At 40.1% G+C, this 17719-nt stretch overlaps 1 protein-coding gene across 1 annotated transcript in view; it reads left to right on the top strand.

The window, feature by feature from the left end:
- ankmy2a (ankyrin repeat and MYND domain containing 2a) overlaps window positions 1-17719 on the top strand; it is a 107344-nt gene that overhangs the window by 73447 nt on the left and 16178 nt on the right. Inside the window, exon 7 of the mRNA XM_048260735.1 lies at window positions 1982-2117. Coding sequence (XP_048116692.1) covers window positions 1982-2117 — 136 coding nt within the window. The remainder of the gene's footprint in view (window positions 1-1981; window positions 2118-17719) is intronic.

Below are 17719 nucleotides of genomic sequence, written 5' to 3'. Positions count from 1 at the left end.
TTTCAGATTAAACATTGATAAGATTGAGCTAAACCATTAATGAAAGCAAAACAAACATAAACAAAACAGCCAGATGCCTCTTCATAAAATAACAAAAACACCTTCATAAACAATAGCAAGTTTTATCGTGAGACTGCGTGTCGTTTGGAGCAGCATATCGATAGGCTATATTAAAAGCAGAAGATTTTCAGTTTGCTTCGGGATTTAATTCACTTTTGGATTCTTTGATTATAGTGCTAAATGTTTAGCCTGACGAGCCAGACCCACAATAAAAATGTAGGGTCTGGGCACTCACTGTTGGCAGTGGTCAGTCCGAGGGGCGGGATAATCGGTTGTCTTTCAAATTCTTAAAAAAAGCTTAATTCGTGTCACGCTTTTCACCAACAGCAACATCAATCTTCTTTGTCTTGAAGTAGCAGGGAATTCAAGCCAAACCGTTGCAACTCTGCCATCAATCATTATGTTAAGCCCGCCTAACGTCTCTATACACGATGCGATTGACCCTATCGAAGTTTAATTTTTCCAGCTCGCAAGCCAACAGAGAGTTGCTAGACTAGCCCGGGCAGAAAATTACATTTGCTGCCGCTAGGGTGCGTCTAGATTTCTAGGCTACTAAATGTTGGGACTGTCGCAGACGTACTGTAGGCCTATCAGCCATCGAAATTAAAGCTAATCAGGGGGTAATATTGTGGAAACAACTGAAAAAACGTTGAGTGAATATATGGTCCATACTGTAACATACTGGCGTGCATTTATGAGCATTTAATTAGGTTATCATAGGCTGCTCGCTATTTTTTTCCAGCGATAGACAATGTTGTGGTTAACTTTACTGCAAACTGCTTTACACTCCTTTTTGAGAACATTGACAATGTCAATGTCAAAACAGCATGTTATGATACTCTTTGTAATCTCCATTGCAGCAGATCTAATTTACCTTATGCTACTCCAATCAGCCCGCCGGCCAATTTTCAAGACCCAATGTGGCCCTTGAGCCAAAAAGTTTGGCCACCCCTGATATAAATCACGATCCAACTCAAGAGGGTTTGTCCCCGGGATATTAAAGGTTGTATCAGCGATAGCGGGGATACGTCACTTCTGTTGATGTTTAAACAAAACAGAGAGCTAGCTCGCTAGTCCCTCCCGTGCAATTAAAACTCTCCTAAACGCGCATCTCCTCGGTTATTGGTTGAAATACTTTATTTTGCCTTTGAGTGGGTTGCCAACCCTGTTGGTAGAAATTATTTTTGTGTACAGATCTCAGAGCCTAGGTTGCCTACAGAGACGCTTTTTTGACGGCCTGCTTATGGTACAGACAGCTAGCGGATCGTTAGGAAAGATTAGATGAATGTGATCATTTATGTTTGGGCCTTTTTGCGGCCTGCAATCGCTGATACAACCTTTAAGTAGACTCTTAGTTTAAAATTTCACGCTATTTCCAATAGGTCCTTCTCCAAGCTTTATTTAATGCTACTGACTGATGGACAGCTAATACAACTATAAGCAGGACTGTTGTCACAAGTAGAATTTGTTCGGCTATAACCGCACTATGTAAGTTTGTCAGATCGGGTAGCGGATCTGTAGTTCGATGGAATGAGACATAAGAAACTACAAATATGACTTGCATCTGATGTCGCACATCATACTTTCATAAAATAATGCAACATATTCTACCTGTCTGTGGACATCGTCATTTACAAAGCCAGTGTTGGATAAACAAATAGCGTGCGTGCGACAGTGAAGTTTACCCAAAAGTCTACCCATTTCAAATAAGTCATCCATAGTACATCTCTGCAAGATGCTGAACACATTTTCCTCCTATCCTCTGACATGGTTTGTCTATCTTTATTCACATCATTCAAGCATTTGCCACTTGGGGGCACTTTGCTCATTCAGCTTGAAATGCATTCTGCAATCACTCTGTGCCATGACTTATGCCATGAAAGAAATGTCTTTGTTTTTGTTTGCAAAATTGTAATTCCAGCCTTCTGAAAGGACGAGATGGAGATGGCTTTCCTCTCTATCAGGAGAAGTTTATACGTGAGTGCATTCGAAAATTCCCATACTGTGATGCCACTCTTCTACAGCAGCTGGTCAGAAGCATTGCACCAGTTGAGATTGTAAGTATACCTGAGTGGAAAGGAAACAGTGCAGGAAATAATTCTGTTGTATGTAGTCAGTTGTGTCAGTGCTGTCTAGAAAAAGCGTTTTTAAAAAAACAAATGCCAACAAGGCTTTTGGTCTAAGATCAATCACATTGTTTGGTCTAAGATCAATCACGTAGATTAGATTAGATTAGATTAGAGGTCTTTATTGTCCACTACTGTGGAAATTCGTCTTTGGCCCCACCAAACTTGTAACACACACAAGCAAGACTACACAACAGGTACAACATAAAGCGGACACAAAGAAAGACTACACAGCAGGTACAACAATAACAACATAATGCAAACACACACAAAGACTATACAGCAGATACGACATATAGCAAGCACAAACAAGACTACACAGCAGGTACAACATATGGAGACATGGAAATGTGCAAAAGAAGTTGTCAATAAAATGCAGTAAATAATATAAGTTAATCAGTTCATCATAAAACTCATAAATTATATTGATTTAGCAAATTAATAGATGATGGTATAAAAGATTTCTTAAAACATTTTCTGCTTGATGTAGGTACTCTATCTTCTTCCTGAAGGGAGTCTTTCAAAAGTGTGATGTAGTGGATGTAAAGGATCCTGGACTATCTGTAGGGCTTTCCTCTTAGTGTGTGTTGGGTACAGTTCCACCAGCTGCCTCTGGGGGTTCAGTATGATTTTACTGGCCATATTTATAATTTTTGTGAGTTTACTTTTTTTTGTAGTGAACTGGACTTACAAAAAGCATTTGACACAGTGGACCAGTCTATTCTTTTATCCAAATTGTAATGCATGGGTTTTGGGCAGGCATCCTTAAAATGGTTTAAATCATACTTATCAGAAAGAAATCAAATTTGTGCTGTTGATAGTCCTATCTGAATGCATGAAAATAACTTGTGGTGTACCTGTCACATGGGTTCTGTGACGAAATGATGACTCAGCCAAGATTTGCAACTCCAGTGCTAGGAATGTTTTATTTACAGTCCAAGGTTCTCCAAAAGTGAGTAAGTGACCAAAAATAAAGTTGAAGTTTCCCAACTGTACAAAATATTGTAGGCCTATGAACTAAGAAAAGAAAAACAAAATGTATCTAAAGAAGAAAAGAAAAACTTGCCAGTCTGAAGAGCAAAACTGCACAGCCCAGCACCACAAACCAGACTGCAATGAAAATGGGCAGAGAGACAGCTATCTCTTTCTGAGGTCTTAAATACCACAAGCCCCTCCCCTACAATTAACCCCAAACAGCTGTACACATACAAAACCCCACTAATCTCCCATTTGCAAAACAATGGCAAGATTTCAAAATAGCCAAAAGGTTACACATTTTACCTACAACACGTCCATTCACATTACAAAACCCTGATTTCTTCACAACTCTTAATTTACACTTAATTAACAATTGGATGAAATCACAGATCATAACGAGGCTGGCACTACAAAGCCAGCTGGCTTCCACAGCTCGGGTCCTTTAGTCACCCGGAAGTGCGGCCGGAGAGAGAGAAGACAAACAAACAAACAAGCGTGGCTCCCACTCACCACGCTCAGATAAGTTATTAAAGACAATATTGATACCCATGTCTGTGATTATTAACTATGAGGTACTTTTATGAACAACTGCTACTACAAACAACTTGTGTGTGCACCCACAAAGTTAGCTTGGCTGGTAACTAGCAGTAGCTCAACATGCATGGTGTGTAATGGTGGAGTCAGGTGTTTGTGTGTGGTGTGGTGCATTGGTGCCTGGTACCGAAAGAGCTCCGTGTGACAGTACCCCAAGGCTCGATATTAGGCCCTTTGTTATTCCTTATTTGTGTAAATGACATGCCAGCTGCAGTCAAATTTAAGTTGTTGTATGCTGATGACTCCTCACTACTAGTGTCTGGAAAAGACATTTATCAATTGAAGACACTCTTAGTGGAGAGCTGAAAAATGTAAGAGTGGCTAACAGACAATAGACATAGTCATTGCACCTAGGGAAATCTGAGTGCATTCTATTTGGCACCAGACGTAAGCTACAAAAGGTACCTGTGCTAAAAGTAACATGTAATGAAAATGAAATTGAAGCAAAGGATACTGTTACATATCTAGGTATTACTGAAAATGAAAAATAAGATGCAGGTTATGCAAAACAATATGATCCGCTTCATACTGTCTAAACCCTCCAGGTATCATGTTGGAATAAATGAGTTTAAGAGGGTAGAATTCCTGCCTGTAAAGCTTAAGGTTAAACCATTTAAACTCAATCATACAATATCATGAATGGTGTAGCCCCAAAGTATTTGGGATTTCAGATTCTGATGGTGCACATTCAACATGCCCATGAGACTAGGACCAGTGTCTGTTCATGTAAGGTGCCATGTGTGAATAGTGAAGCAAGGAAATATTTTTTTTACACAATAATTATTTTATGGAATAGTCTTCCACTGAATATTAAAATGGCAGAAACGAAAAGGGATTTTAAACATAAAGTTAGGGTTTACTTGTGGAAAAAATAGATCATTAGGGGAAAATAGACTCTAGACTGGAGACCGGGTATTTATTGCTTTGTAGCTCATGGTGTTTTATCTGGTATTTTTGATGTGTAATTGTTTTATTTTATTTATTACATTTATTTTTTTACCTTTAGAAGGGATGTATGTGTTCTCTTCCATCAGGGACCATGTTGAAAAAAGTGTTCATCACTTTTACATGTTATCCCTTGGATCCTTTTGTCTCTCTATATCCATAAATAAACCAAACCAAATTGATATTGCATTACCTTTAGCAAAGATGTCATTATCTGTTTATCCACACCTGGCTCATTAGACCCCCTACAGCAGACCAAATAGGATTACTGATGATGCCATATCCCATGTCCTCTCACCTGGATATATAAAAAGAGAATTAAGCACGCTATAATATAGCTCGGCATTTAACACCATTGTGCCCACCAAGTTAGTCGCTAAGCTTAAATATGTAGGATCTTTCCATCCCCGGATCCTCAGTGCGCTCTGAATGCGTCTTTTCCTCCGCTGGGAATATAGTTAATAAAAAGAGATCATCACTGGGCCCTTCAAATGTGGACTGTCTTGTGTTTTTGGCAAATAACCTGTAGGCCTTCAGGCCTAAGACCCGACAGTGACAGTGCACTAAAAAGACAATGGAATAAATTGTGGTCAGTTTTTTCCCCTTTTTTTATACAAGCATCAAGAATGTAAGTAGCCTTTTTCATTTTTAATAGCACTTTATTTATTTTTTTATGAACCTCAGGGTAAACGTTCTTTGTTGTCACATGTTCTCGGAATTGTGTGCCTCATTAAGTGTGCTTGCAAAGCACACTTTTTGTTCTTCTTAAGTTTTCTTAAGTGCACGTTTTGAGTTCGTGGCCAAGTAGGCTACCTAAAATATCGGTTTCCATGTGTATGTGCTGGATGGTGTGCTTCCTTTATGAAAGTAAGTGTTTTATACAGTTAACGTTACAGACATAATGAGTCATGTTGTAGTGGTCCACATAAATGGTGCCCCTTCTGTTATTAGAATGCTAAGTGGAGATTTTAACATCATTCATTTCTTGTGTGGCTAGAAGCTAGCTAGCTAGGTCATAGGGAGGAGATGTTGCTGTAACTTTGAGATTTATGTTGCTTAGCGTAATGCCAAGGTCATTTGATATGTGATGCTTGTACTCGTAACTTCGTCACTCGTAACTTTAGGACTCCTATTTTTACTAAGAGTAATTCAGGAAGCATTTTAGCCCTAAAAGTAGTGCCTGAGTCTGTGACAGCTTAAGCGAGGACTCCTAATGAGACCGATTCACAAACAATGTTTTGTGGTGGCATTTCACGTCGCGATGTTTTGAAATGCGTCTAACAATCACAAGGGACCAATTTTGCATTGTAGACATAACTAAGGGATGCAGTAGCACCACCAACAACAACCAAAACTAGCCTACTCATTGTTTACATGTACATTAAATGTAACGTTTCATTGTGAATCAAATTAAAAGATTCTCCTCTTTGCAAACGTTGGCATAGGCATATGGTGACAGATTAATTTAATAATGTTGCTGCGTGAATCACGGTAAGCGCGAATGAAGTGGCCACTTCTTAATGGGACTCACTGTATGGAAGTAGGCTAAAATAGAGATGTTTCAAATAAGATAAGGTTAGGATATGCCCGCTTGACAACGGCAGATATAACTGGCCTTTGGCCATAGCAACCATCCATTTAGAACGACTGGCCTTCATAGCAACCAAGGATCTTAGCTGTAATTCATGTAGCTACAGTATGCATGCAATGTAATGCAAAGTATAGAAAGGTGATGAAATATATACAGAGACAGGTCAAGAAATATAGTGCAATGTAGACAGTAGTATACAGTTGATTTACAGAAGGTGGTTTAGTGTAATATGAATTAAATATAAATATGTGCAGTGTATTAGCAGTTATCTCATACAATAAGTAAAATAATGTATGTAGATGTAGCAGTAACATAATAGTAGAAATAATAATATAAATATATATGCAGTGTATTAACAGAATATAATAAAACAGAATAAATATGGATATTCAATATGACAAATATATAACAGATATGTACATAACATACATGTATGCCACTTAGATGTTTTACCTGCACGCCTTTTTAAAGAAGTTTTTACCATCATCTGCCCTCTTGTATTGGCCATAATTAATCACTCACTAACCAATGGAGTGGTCCCCTCAGGTTTTAAACGTGCAATTGTGCAACCTTTACTTAAGAAACCTAACCTTGAGCCCAGTGACCTGAAGAATTATAGGCCTATTTAGGGCCCGAGCACCGAAGGGCGCAAGGCCCTATTGCTTTTGTAAGGATTATTATTATTATTATTATTATTATTAGGGCCCGAGCACCGAAGGGCACAACGCCCTATTGTTTTTGTAAGGATTATTATTATTATCATTATCGAGTATTATTATTGTTATTCTACTTTTTTGCTTTCCTGTTTTTGAGGTGGTTAACATGGTCGAAAACTCTTGAAATTTGGCACACACGTCAGGTGTCACGATCGCAGTTAGGTACAAGAAGAGCTTGACCCTGGTAGCCCAGGCCTTCGGACTTCGCTATGCCCCCTTAGGTGACTGATCCCGTTGTTGGCAAATATTTTGAGGTGGTTAACATAATCGAAAAGTCTTGAAATTTGGCACACACATCAGGTGTCACACAAAGCAGCTAGCTAAAAAAGCTTGGCCCCGGGTATGGCCCAGAGACTCGCTAGCGCCCCCTTACGCCCCCTTAGATGACTGATCCCGTGGTGGGCATATACTTTCAGCTACACACACCAAATTTGGTAGGTGTCTGTATCTCCCCAAGATGAACGACTTTCGTATGTACAATGCATTAGCCACGCCCAACAGGAAGTAAGGTATTTGGGATTTTTTGCAGACTAACATGTGATGAAATATGTGATTAATCATGATGCCAAAAGAGGTGCTTCCCATGGGTGAAAACGCATGAAATTTGGCACACACATCAAGTGATACAGTGAATAGACAGGGATAAAAGTTGGCAATCGGCGCGCCCAGGAACTCCATAAGCCCCCTTATGTCACTGTGACTTGTGGTTGGCATATAGTTTTAGATACACACACCAAATTTGGTGGGTGTATGTAACTCCCAAAAACAAACCACTTTTGTATTAACATGCCATTAGCCACGCCCACAGGAAGTGAGGTAATTGAGATTTAGTGCGTTGTGGACATGATCAATTTTAACATACTTCTCCTAGACGGTTGATCCGATTCATGTCAAAGTTGGTATACATGACGCCGAGCTGTTCCTGATTATAAATTGTGAAGCTTTTTTTTTTTGATATGTTGTAATTTGACTAAAATGGCTTAAATTATTAATTTTCATACCCTTCCACATAAACAATAAATGTGTCATAATTCACCATGCATGGCTTGAAATGTTTTAAATTCCACAGGTCATTGAAGACCATGTTAATGATAATATTCACATGCCCATAATGCATGTTTGACATAGCGCCACCAACTGGCAACAGAAAGAATGACAATTATACTGATGCCATATGATCAATTTAAACATACTCCTCCTAGACGGTTTGTCAGATTCATTTGAAATTTGGCAAATATTATGCCAAGATGTCGCTGATGTTAAATTGTGAAGGGATTTTTGATAACTTATATATTTGATATGATTTTAATATCTCAGCACATAAACAGGAAATTTGTCAGTGCATTGAATGAATGGTCTGAAACTTCTCAGGTTAATAGATATCATGATTATGATGATATCCAGACACCAAATGGGCCTGCCTGACATAGCGCCACCACCTGGCCAAGCAGGAAATGTGCCAGAAATGGACAATACCTTAAGTGATTGATCTGAAACTTTATAAAATATTGGATATCATTATTGTGATGATATTCACATGCGTAATTCACAGGCCTAGCATAGTGCCACCTTCTGGCTAAAGAGGAAATATGCTAGAAATGCTGTATGCTTTGAATGAATGGTCTGAAACTTCTCAGGTTAATAGATATTATAATTATGATGATATCCAGAGACCCTATGGGCCTGCCTGGCATAGCGCCACCACCTGGCCAAGCAGGAAAATGTGCCAGAAATTGGTAATGCCTATATTGGTTGATCTGAAACTTTGCAAAATATTGGATATCATTATTGTGGTGATATTCACATGTGTAATTTCCATGCCTAACATAGCGCCACCATCTGGCCAACCAAAAAGTGTATCAGAAATGTTCTTTGCTTAAAATTAATGGTCTGAAATCTCTCAGGTTAATATATATTATGATTATGATGACACCCAATGGGCCTGCCTTGCATTGCGCCCCTACCTGGCCAAGCAAGTACATGTGGCAGAAAATAAAATACAAAAACAAATAGCACAAGCATCAAATATGTAGATTTCACAAATGCACCACGTCGGTGCTTTGTTGGATTCCGACATGTCACGGGTTGCGGCCTGCAGGTGCTCGGGCCCGCCATTGCCGCTTGCGGCTATATTTCTAAATTACCTTTTCTGTCAAAGATACTAGAAAAGGTTGTCCAATCTCAGGTTTCTTCTTATCTGAGTGAGTTTAATATGATAAATTCCAATCAGGTTTTAGATCTCTGCACAGCACTGAATCAGCCTTGCTTAAAGTCCAAAACGACATTCTCTTAGCAGTTGATTCTGGATATTGCGCCCTCTTGGTGCTTCTTGATCTGAGTGCAGCATTTGACACAATTGACCGTAACATCCTATTAAAACGCTTGGAGGATGAAGTTGGTCTCCAGGGTTCTGTTTTGAAATGGTTCTCTTCTTATCTTAGTCATAGATCATTTTCAGTTAGTTTAGGCAATTTCTCCTCTTCCTCTGCCCTTATAAAGCGTGGTGTTCCTCAGGGTTCCATTTTTGGCCCTCTTTTATTCTCTCTCTATATGCTACCCCTTGGCTTAATTTTTAAAAAAGTATAACATTCAGTATCACTGCTATGCAGATGACACTCAGTTTTACCTGCCTGTTAACACTAATGGCATTTGTTCCTTGGAGAATATTTTTAACTGTCTCAGTGACATCAAATGCTGGATGGCAAGAAATTTTCTTCAACTGAACGAAAAGTAAAACTGATATAATTATTTTGGCCCTCCAAGTGATGTTTCTATCTTGAAAAATGCACTAGGACCTCTCTCTGCAAACTGCCACAGTGAAGTAAAGAATCTTGGGGTTTTCTTTGACTCCTCTTTAAATTTTAATAAGCAAGTAAATAGTGTGGTCAAAGGCAGCTTTTTCCAGTTAAGAACCATTGCAAAACTGAAGCCCTTTTTGTCCTTCTCCGATCTTGAAACTCTTATACATGCTTTCATAACATCTAGACTAGATTATTGTAATTCACTATATGCAGGCCTGACCCACTCCCTCTCAACAGACTTCAGCTAGTTCAAAATGCAGCAGCTAGATTATTAAGTGGCTCTAAGAAACGTGAGCATATAACTCCTGTGTTGGCTAAGCTGCACTGGTTACCTGTGGAGCACAGAGTTAAGTTTAAAATTTTACTTTTTGTCTTCAAAGCCCTCAGTGGTTTGGCACCTACAGTGGGTCCCAGTTAAAAATTGACACTTCATTCACGATCAAGGTGATTCACGCAGCTGGGTGAAATGTAAGTAGAACTGCAGCTGCTTGGGGGCAGCATAGTCCGCTGTGGCGTTCCACGGTCGAACCAGACGGCGCATTCGACAGCAAGGGCTGTGATTGGCCGAGTTTTCAGTGTGTTTCTCTGTGTTTTTAGCAGCCCCTGCAACATGCTAGTCCACTGTAGCCTACGCTTTGTACATAATGTTAAACATAGTTTTGGATTCAGTGGCAAGATTTCTTGATTGTACAGTGCCTATCTCTAAGTAATGTTTTAAAATGAGAGCAAAGTAGGCTACATTGTCGGTAGTCATGAGAAGTTCGCTTGCTAACAGAACATAAATATGCTGCCCAGAAACCTTGTGAATAGTTTTTTTTACTATACCAACGAGGTTGAAATATAGACTTTGCCTACAGCATCTCCTTAACAGTAATGTTAACAAAATGACAGCATTCATATGACAAAGGAAAACGAATTCGGTCACTCAAGACTGTGCCACAGCAACCAGTGTAGGCTACAGTCCTACCCAATAGGCCTACTCGAAGCAGATAGCGTTGTCTGACGGTCGAGTGGGTTAATGCACATATTTCCAGAACAGGTCTGCAACTTTCAGGCAGTTCTGAGTTTGAATCTAGGCAGGAGAAAAGCCATATAAAGGCCTAGGCCTATTGTTATCATTTTTTGCAAGGTGTTGCTCCTGGCAATACTTGTTTATAAGACGTTTGTGATTAATTGATAGCTGTTTTTAGGACACGTTAAACGTTCTTTATAATGAGAGCATAAAAGGACTGTTACACGCTGTTACTACTGTAAGCTACAATGATTGCAATACAAAAATATGCGTGTGTTAGTTTAGTTAGTTTTGTGATGTTTTGTACTTTTGCCTTATGTGTTTTCAGGTTTGAGGGCTTTTTTGGCAAGATTGACCTGGGTTAGACTCTGCATATGTTATTTCTCCGTAGGCTATGGAAAATAAAGTCAATTTTCGACACACGTCTGTTATTAGTTCAATAACAAGTGTTGCTTGTTAAAACGTGTGACTAGTGAAACTCAAATGATTTTAGAAATATTTAGCCAAAGCCAAAAAGTGTTAGAGAGAAGGAGAGACGCCGGTGCAGCTCAGATGTCGTCTTAATTTTCTTTATTCTTTAGTAAAAGGTGCAGAACATTATTAAACTTTGACTAACGTTTCGATGTTCGTTAGTCAAAAACATCGACACATCGAAACGTTAGTCAAAGTTTAATAATGTTCTTCGCTGTGCCTGTCTTTCCAGGCGCACACAGCTCGTTATAGCCTATCGAGTGCCTTAACAGATAGGCTCTGCTCTTGGGTTTGGCCTCACAGCGAACTCAACCCTCTTGTTGCTTGCAGTTTGTTAAATAAAGCGATGCAGATTACATTATTTATTTCTGATTAATTGCGTCTTTTGATGTCTTTTGCAACATCTGCTTGTTAGGCTGGGCTACTGTCAATGTCCTGTACAGGTAAATGTTCAACAATTGCCGGTGTAGGCCTACAGGCTATAATCAATTATGGACTGTTCGGGGGCTACCGAAGGAGTTTTGGGAGCGTTAGTCAAAAAGACCCTCCCTCGCCAGCAATAAATTTTTCTATGACCCTCCAAAGTGATTGAGAAAAAACGCATGACCCTCCCCAGTCCCAACAATTTAGGCTATTGATGCCTTCTACTGGGTAGGCTACTGGGTCAATTTGGGAGCTTGCATGCTACGACTCCTTCCTTGAAATGCCTTGAAAAGGCTGTCGTTTGCACAATTTCACAATAATCACCGGGACCGAAACAAACCTGTCAACTTTTCCTGGGTTTATCGCGTATTTTAACTTTTTCCTCGCTGTCTTAGGAGGAGCTGCAGGGCCGTCGCAAAGGGTCGCGAGGCTCTGTCTTGGACTTGACAGATGCATGAACTTACGTGCATGAAATCATGCGATAGCTTACTTTACACATAGCCAAGGCTACCGTCGGTGCATTTTAGTAGTAGCCTAGTCTAATAAGCTACACCAGCTTGTCTTTAATAGGGGAAATTGTATAGCCTATAACATTAGCTGAGTCACATATTTGGCCATATGGTGTTTATCATAGGCTACATGACGAAACCAAATAGTGTAACAAAGGCGAACACTTTAACAGGGGGAATTAATTGGGCATGAATCATTGTGCTGAACGGTATTTGTCAATGAGCAGAAACACATGACATTCAAACTGTTGATAAGATGTGCACTATGGAAACTGGTCTGTAGGCTAACATTGGACAAATAAATGACACTGACTCGCCATGTCTTGATTTGCCGCAAACTCAGCAATGAAATCATAGGCCAGTTTGCAGGTAGCATACAGTCTCTCCTGTGACATTGAGGTGCGCAAATAGCCTGTTCAACTTCGAAAAGCTTCATTCACCCGATGCCAGTCACTGATCGCAATTTCAAATTTCGGGAAGCTTCGTTCAATCTTTTTAAGTTTTAAGTGCAGTACAAGGGCGCGGGAAGGGGGGTGCTGAGGGTGCTGCAGCACCCCCTGCTGGCAGGAGATAGATTTTTAAAATTTGTATAGCTATATTTTTAAATAATTACTAATTCGCTGTCTGTCATTATTTATATTTGTGTATGTGAAATGATGAGTCAAATAGCAAAAAAGGGTTATGGATTGTTTGGAATATAGGCTACTAAAAATTAACAGTTATAGAGATCAACGTGAACGTGAGTCAGTTACTGTAAGAACTGTAGCGTGATTTCAGCTATATGTGATAGCCAGAGAATGTCTAATCTGTAAACGGGCTCTGTTGATAGCGATCAAGTGCGTAGGCCTACGATTGATATAGGCCTACATATTCTATGCGATTTACACGTTCAAAAAAGCATGGATAAGCTGAAAGAAACTTTAATTGTGTTGTACAGTTTTGCAAAATTATTAAATTATAGCTAGTGAAATCATTTCACTAGTCGCAGATAGAAATTATTAGGACACATTCTTGCTGTGGAGACGACACACTTTAGGCTATTCAGGAATTATTTGCAAGATCATTGCAGCCTGATTATTAGCCTATATTTAAAGCCAAACATCTCTGGTGTGGTTTTGACGATCAGAAAAGTAATTTTCCTTAGCTATACTGAAATAGGCTAATGATGTCAAGTGCGCTTTTGTGGGTGCAGTGGAGTCGGAGTGCTGTCGCGGAACATTGGAATTTGTGGCTGCCCAGGACGTAGATAGATAGATAGATAGATATACTTTATTGATCCCTAAAACTTCTCTCTATCACCCGAAACATGTCCAGGAGGGGAGAAATCGTCGGACATCCATTATTTTTGTTATTCAGCACCCCTGGTCAAAAATAGGTTCCCGCGCGCCTGGTGCAGTAGGCCCCTATCTGCCCCCTTTGGAATTATATCTCGAGCCTACAGTGGGCAGTGCTTGGACTTGGCCAGCTTCACTCGCGGTCCGCGCGTGGGATCACGCGACTTTAATTTGTATTTTCCCAGTGTGACGCTACAACAACCCAAACAACCGGTAGGTGGCTCAAGTGAGCAGGGTGTCTCGTAAAAAGAAATGGAGCCTGGAAAACCCTACACAGACTTCACTACAAACTTTAGCAGACTGGTTTAGAAATAATTTAATAGTCAGAAATATGCCTGCCCTGCCCTAATAAAGAAATATTTGGTTAACTGCGAGTGAATCCCGTTTGCAGCCGTAGAAGAAACGCAGGACAAATTAAACATTCTGGTTTTCTCCGAGTGCAACGATGATAGACAAACATCATTTGGACAAAATATAGAGCATATTAACCTCCGTTGCTCAGCCAAATGCCTTCCTGTTACGTCCTGTTATCACGGAGTTACAGGCGATAAATGATTTTGATGGTCACAAGTTTACTTCATTAGCGTTTTTTTTTTTTATTATTAAAGAGTGTTTTTCATTTAAAGGTTTGACTTCGTGCTTATTCAGTAGAGCATTTAGTGCTCTTCCCAATCCCAGACGTTCACATTGCATGTTTGTTTGTAATGGATGCAACCCGCTTGAGATACGCTTGTCATAGGCCCCGATACCGTGGATGCTCCGCTCTCGCCACCCACTGAAAACATCGAGCACCCACGTGACAGCTTACAGTCCCGCTAAATTTACATTCATTTAAAATCAAACATTGCAGTTTATGTTAAATTCAGCATCTCTCATAATGTGATTGGATATGTTGCTGTCAATTCCCTACTTCATATACTAACCACCAATGAGAGTGTCTCTCGTATGAAAATTCCTGACACTTCCCACCTGAAGAATTAACGCAAGGCTTTGTCGGGTCTTCGCCCCGAATGTTTAAAATGTATATAGCCCTGAATATCATTTTAAAAGTAGTCTGACAAAGCTTATTGTTTTGTGACGCAGCTAAACACTGGTACCTCATAGAACGTCTATAACATAGCCTAGGTGGTCGCAACTCACAAAAGTAAGCAGATAGAAAGAACTCACGCAAATCTAGCCTACAACACGCAGACAAGAGAGCGCAGGGAAGAGAGCACGCGCGCGCACACTGTGCTTTATGATTGTTGCCTTCTGATGGTATCTTGCTAATTCACTGAACTGCATTAGGTGACATAAATGGTATTGCCTTTATCTTATAACTCCTTGTCTGAGCGACTACCAGGCCTATGGTTTTTAAAAGTCAGATGTTCCCTGACAAAGACATGTTTATTGACTTAAAAAATACACTCATTTTTGCAAACTCCCTTCATTCAACCCTTGAAGACATCGCGGTCTGGTGCGCTATGTAGATCGTTTCTCGTACCATTTAATTTCTCAGAATTTAGGTCTACTAGGCCTACAATAACGTCATCACCAAATACATCTTTTATTTTTAGTTGATCAACCACAAAGAGTAGCATAGGCCTACTGTGCACAGTGCACTGACGACCGTAACCAGTTGTTGTAGATGAGAGGCAACCCCTTGTTTCAGATAGCCTGGACAACATGTTACCTGGGTGTTGCCTACATTATTAATTAATGGTAGCCTACAATAGTTAATTGATTCGCGTAACATATTAGTTGGCTCAAAGAGTAGGGAATCAGGATGGAGAGAGAGTCACGCGTGTGTTGCTTTTGCGGGATCGAATCCAGTTTAATGCTAGTTTTCAAAACATATATTTTTTACATGTCTTTTGTCCGAGTGGCTGTATTGTAGCCGGCGCTCATGGCGAAAAGGCGACTTCAAACCGCCTAAAACAACTTGTTTGTGAATGTCTGACAACTGCTGCAGCGTGCACGCCATAAGGAAACCAGTAGGTGGAGAAACCAGAAGGCACACAACACCGGAACGATTTTAAGGCTATTTCGCATAGGCTACTCAATGGTGCTATTTCACACGGATTATAGCGACCCCCACTCACCGGGGTTAGTGGAAGGTGTTAATAGACGATTGGCGTAGCCTACAGTCTAGGGCTGTCAAAATTGCTCAAAAATGACGTTTGAATATCCCCTCTAAAATAAACACATGTATTCGAATATATTGGAATATCTAGGCTATATTCTTTGAGCATTATGTCAGTGATGTGCATTATGTCATCTGTTTTTAACTTTTTGTATGGTTATTGCTTGACAGGGGGGATCCAAAGGCATTTCCTAATTCACCTGACACTGATATTCAAAATGTTGAAACTATTTCGGCATAGCCTAAGCAGTTTAATTAAATATAATGTTAGTTGTAAACAAACGGGCTACTTGGTGAGGCTTGACCTCACAGATGCGCTCGTGCCTTAAATGGCAATACAAATCTTCACGATAGGCCTATTAACTGACTGCCCGATTCACGTTGGCTGGGGGGAAGGGGGGGCCATCAGACATTTGTTCCCAAGGGTCTATGAATTGTTAACCCGGCCCTGCCCCCAACGAACGCAACTTTCCACCTCTGAGATGGCTGAAAAGAAGTCTAGAGGACTCCTAACTCACTAGACCTACTTACTGTAGGCTGTGCAAACCACAAGCCTGCATTCGAGGCAGGCTTTCTGTTGAAGAATTTTATATAAATCCTGCGCTAACAGTAATCCTCCTACCCCCGCTACCACAGCTGTGGATAGTGTGGCATGCTCACGCTTTATGTCTCCTTCTTGCAAACTAGGGCCTATAGCCCAACCATTTACGCCTTCAAAAATAACAACTTGCCAGATATGCCTTCATAAATTTGGGCTTCATTCAGCATTTTGTTCTTCCACTGGAAATGACTCTTCTACATTTGCTGCCTGCTGCATCCTTTCTGTTTGTATTGTTTAGAAAATGTTTGACGTCTTGAGTTAATGCATTAAACATTGTTTGCTGGTAACCAGCCACAAATAGCCTACTGATTCTTGCGTGCGTTCTCTCCAAAATGTGCCCGTTCAATAGGCTATCCAAGTGCATAATTCTGCGGCATAAAGCAGATGTATTTGTGTATTGTACAGAAAAATAAAAATGACATGTCAAGCAGTCAATTGACTACATTGCAGTCAAGAAGTAGGGCAAATTAATTTACGAAACCAAAACGTGGGTCATAGTTGTCTAAGCCTCTATTATGTAGCCTGTTAAAAACGTCGCCAGATAGTATTAAATCGGCAACAAGATTGTTTTCTGCAGAAGCCTACCCAAGGCTACAGATTAATTCTGAACAGTTATTTCTCTACTGGCTCAATTATCACACCACTGTTTTGATTTGCGTAGTTGCGTTAACCCCAACACTGACAATAATGTAGACAGCAAATTTCGATTTCGATTTTCGTTACCACCGTGTAGTCAAGCCTTAAGCCATACCCAAGTAGCCTAAATCGAGGTAATGTTTAATTATGCATGATTTATTTTGTTATTGAATTCGTAGGCTGGGATTACTCTCGGCAACAATTATGTTTAATGGTAGATCCTGCTTTTTCAGAAGGGACCGCAGGCAGAGCGATGTACAGTGGTAGAGCGACGCACAGTGGCTGAAAGTGGTACTAAAGCTTCACGCAGCTTCACGCCGCGTAATGCGCGAATGAAGTGGTCATTTGAAAGCGATGCCTACTGTATTATAAGGTCCAGTGCGTTATGTCCTGGGATTCGAACGTGCTCAAAAAGAAAAGAAAAAAACACTTTTTTTTATAGACGGTTATGAGGAGCAATATGAGTCGTGTCATTCAGACTCAACCCTCTTGTTGCTTTGATATCTTTTTCGTTGTCGTTTGAACGTCGGCAAGCAGGCATGTTGCAGTTGCAATTTAAGTGAAATTTCTACAGTAGGCCTACAACATGCAACATGCTTGTTAGGCTGGGCTACTGTCAATGTACTTGTACAGGTAAATGTTCAACAATTTCTGGTGTACAGACTATAATCAATTAGCTAAATCATTTGTCTAGCTGTTTAAAAAAGGTGCTTTGATATCTTTTTCGTTTGAACGTCGGCAAGCAGGCATGCTGCGGTTGAAATGAATGAGGATAAATGGTTTTATCTGCGGATTTATTT

The sequence above is a fragment of the Alosa alosa genome, chromosome 13 (genome assembly GCF_017589495.1).
Source record: "Alosa alosa isolate M-15738 ecotype Scorff River chromosome 13, AALO_Geno_1.1, whole genome shotgun sequence".
NCBI classification, from domain to species: Eukaryota; Metazoa; Chordata; class Actinopteri; order Clupeiformes; family Clupeidae; genus Alosa; species Alosa alosa.
Note: the sequence above shows the minus strand (reverse complement) of the source record. Positions and strands in the feature narration are given on the sequence as shown.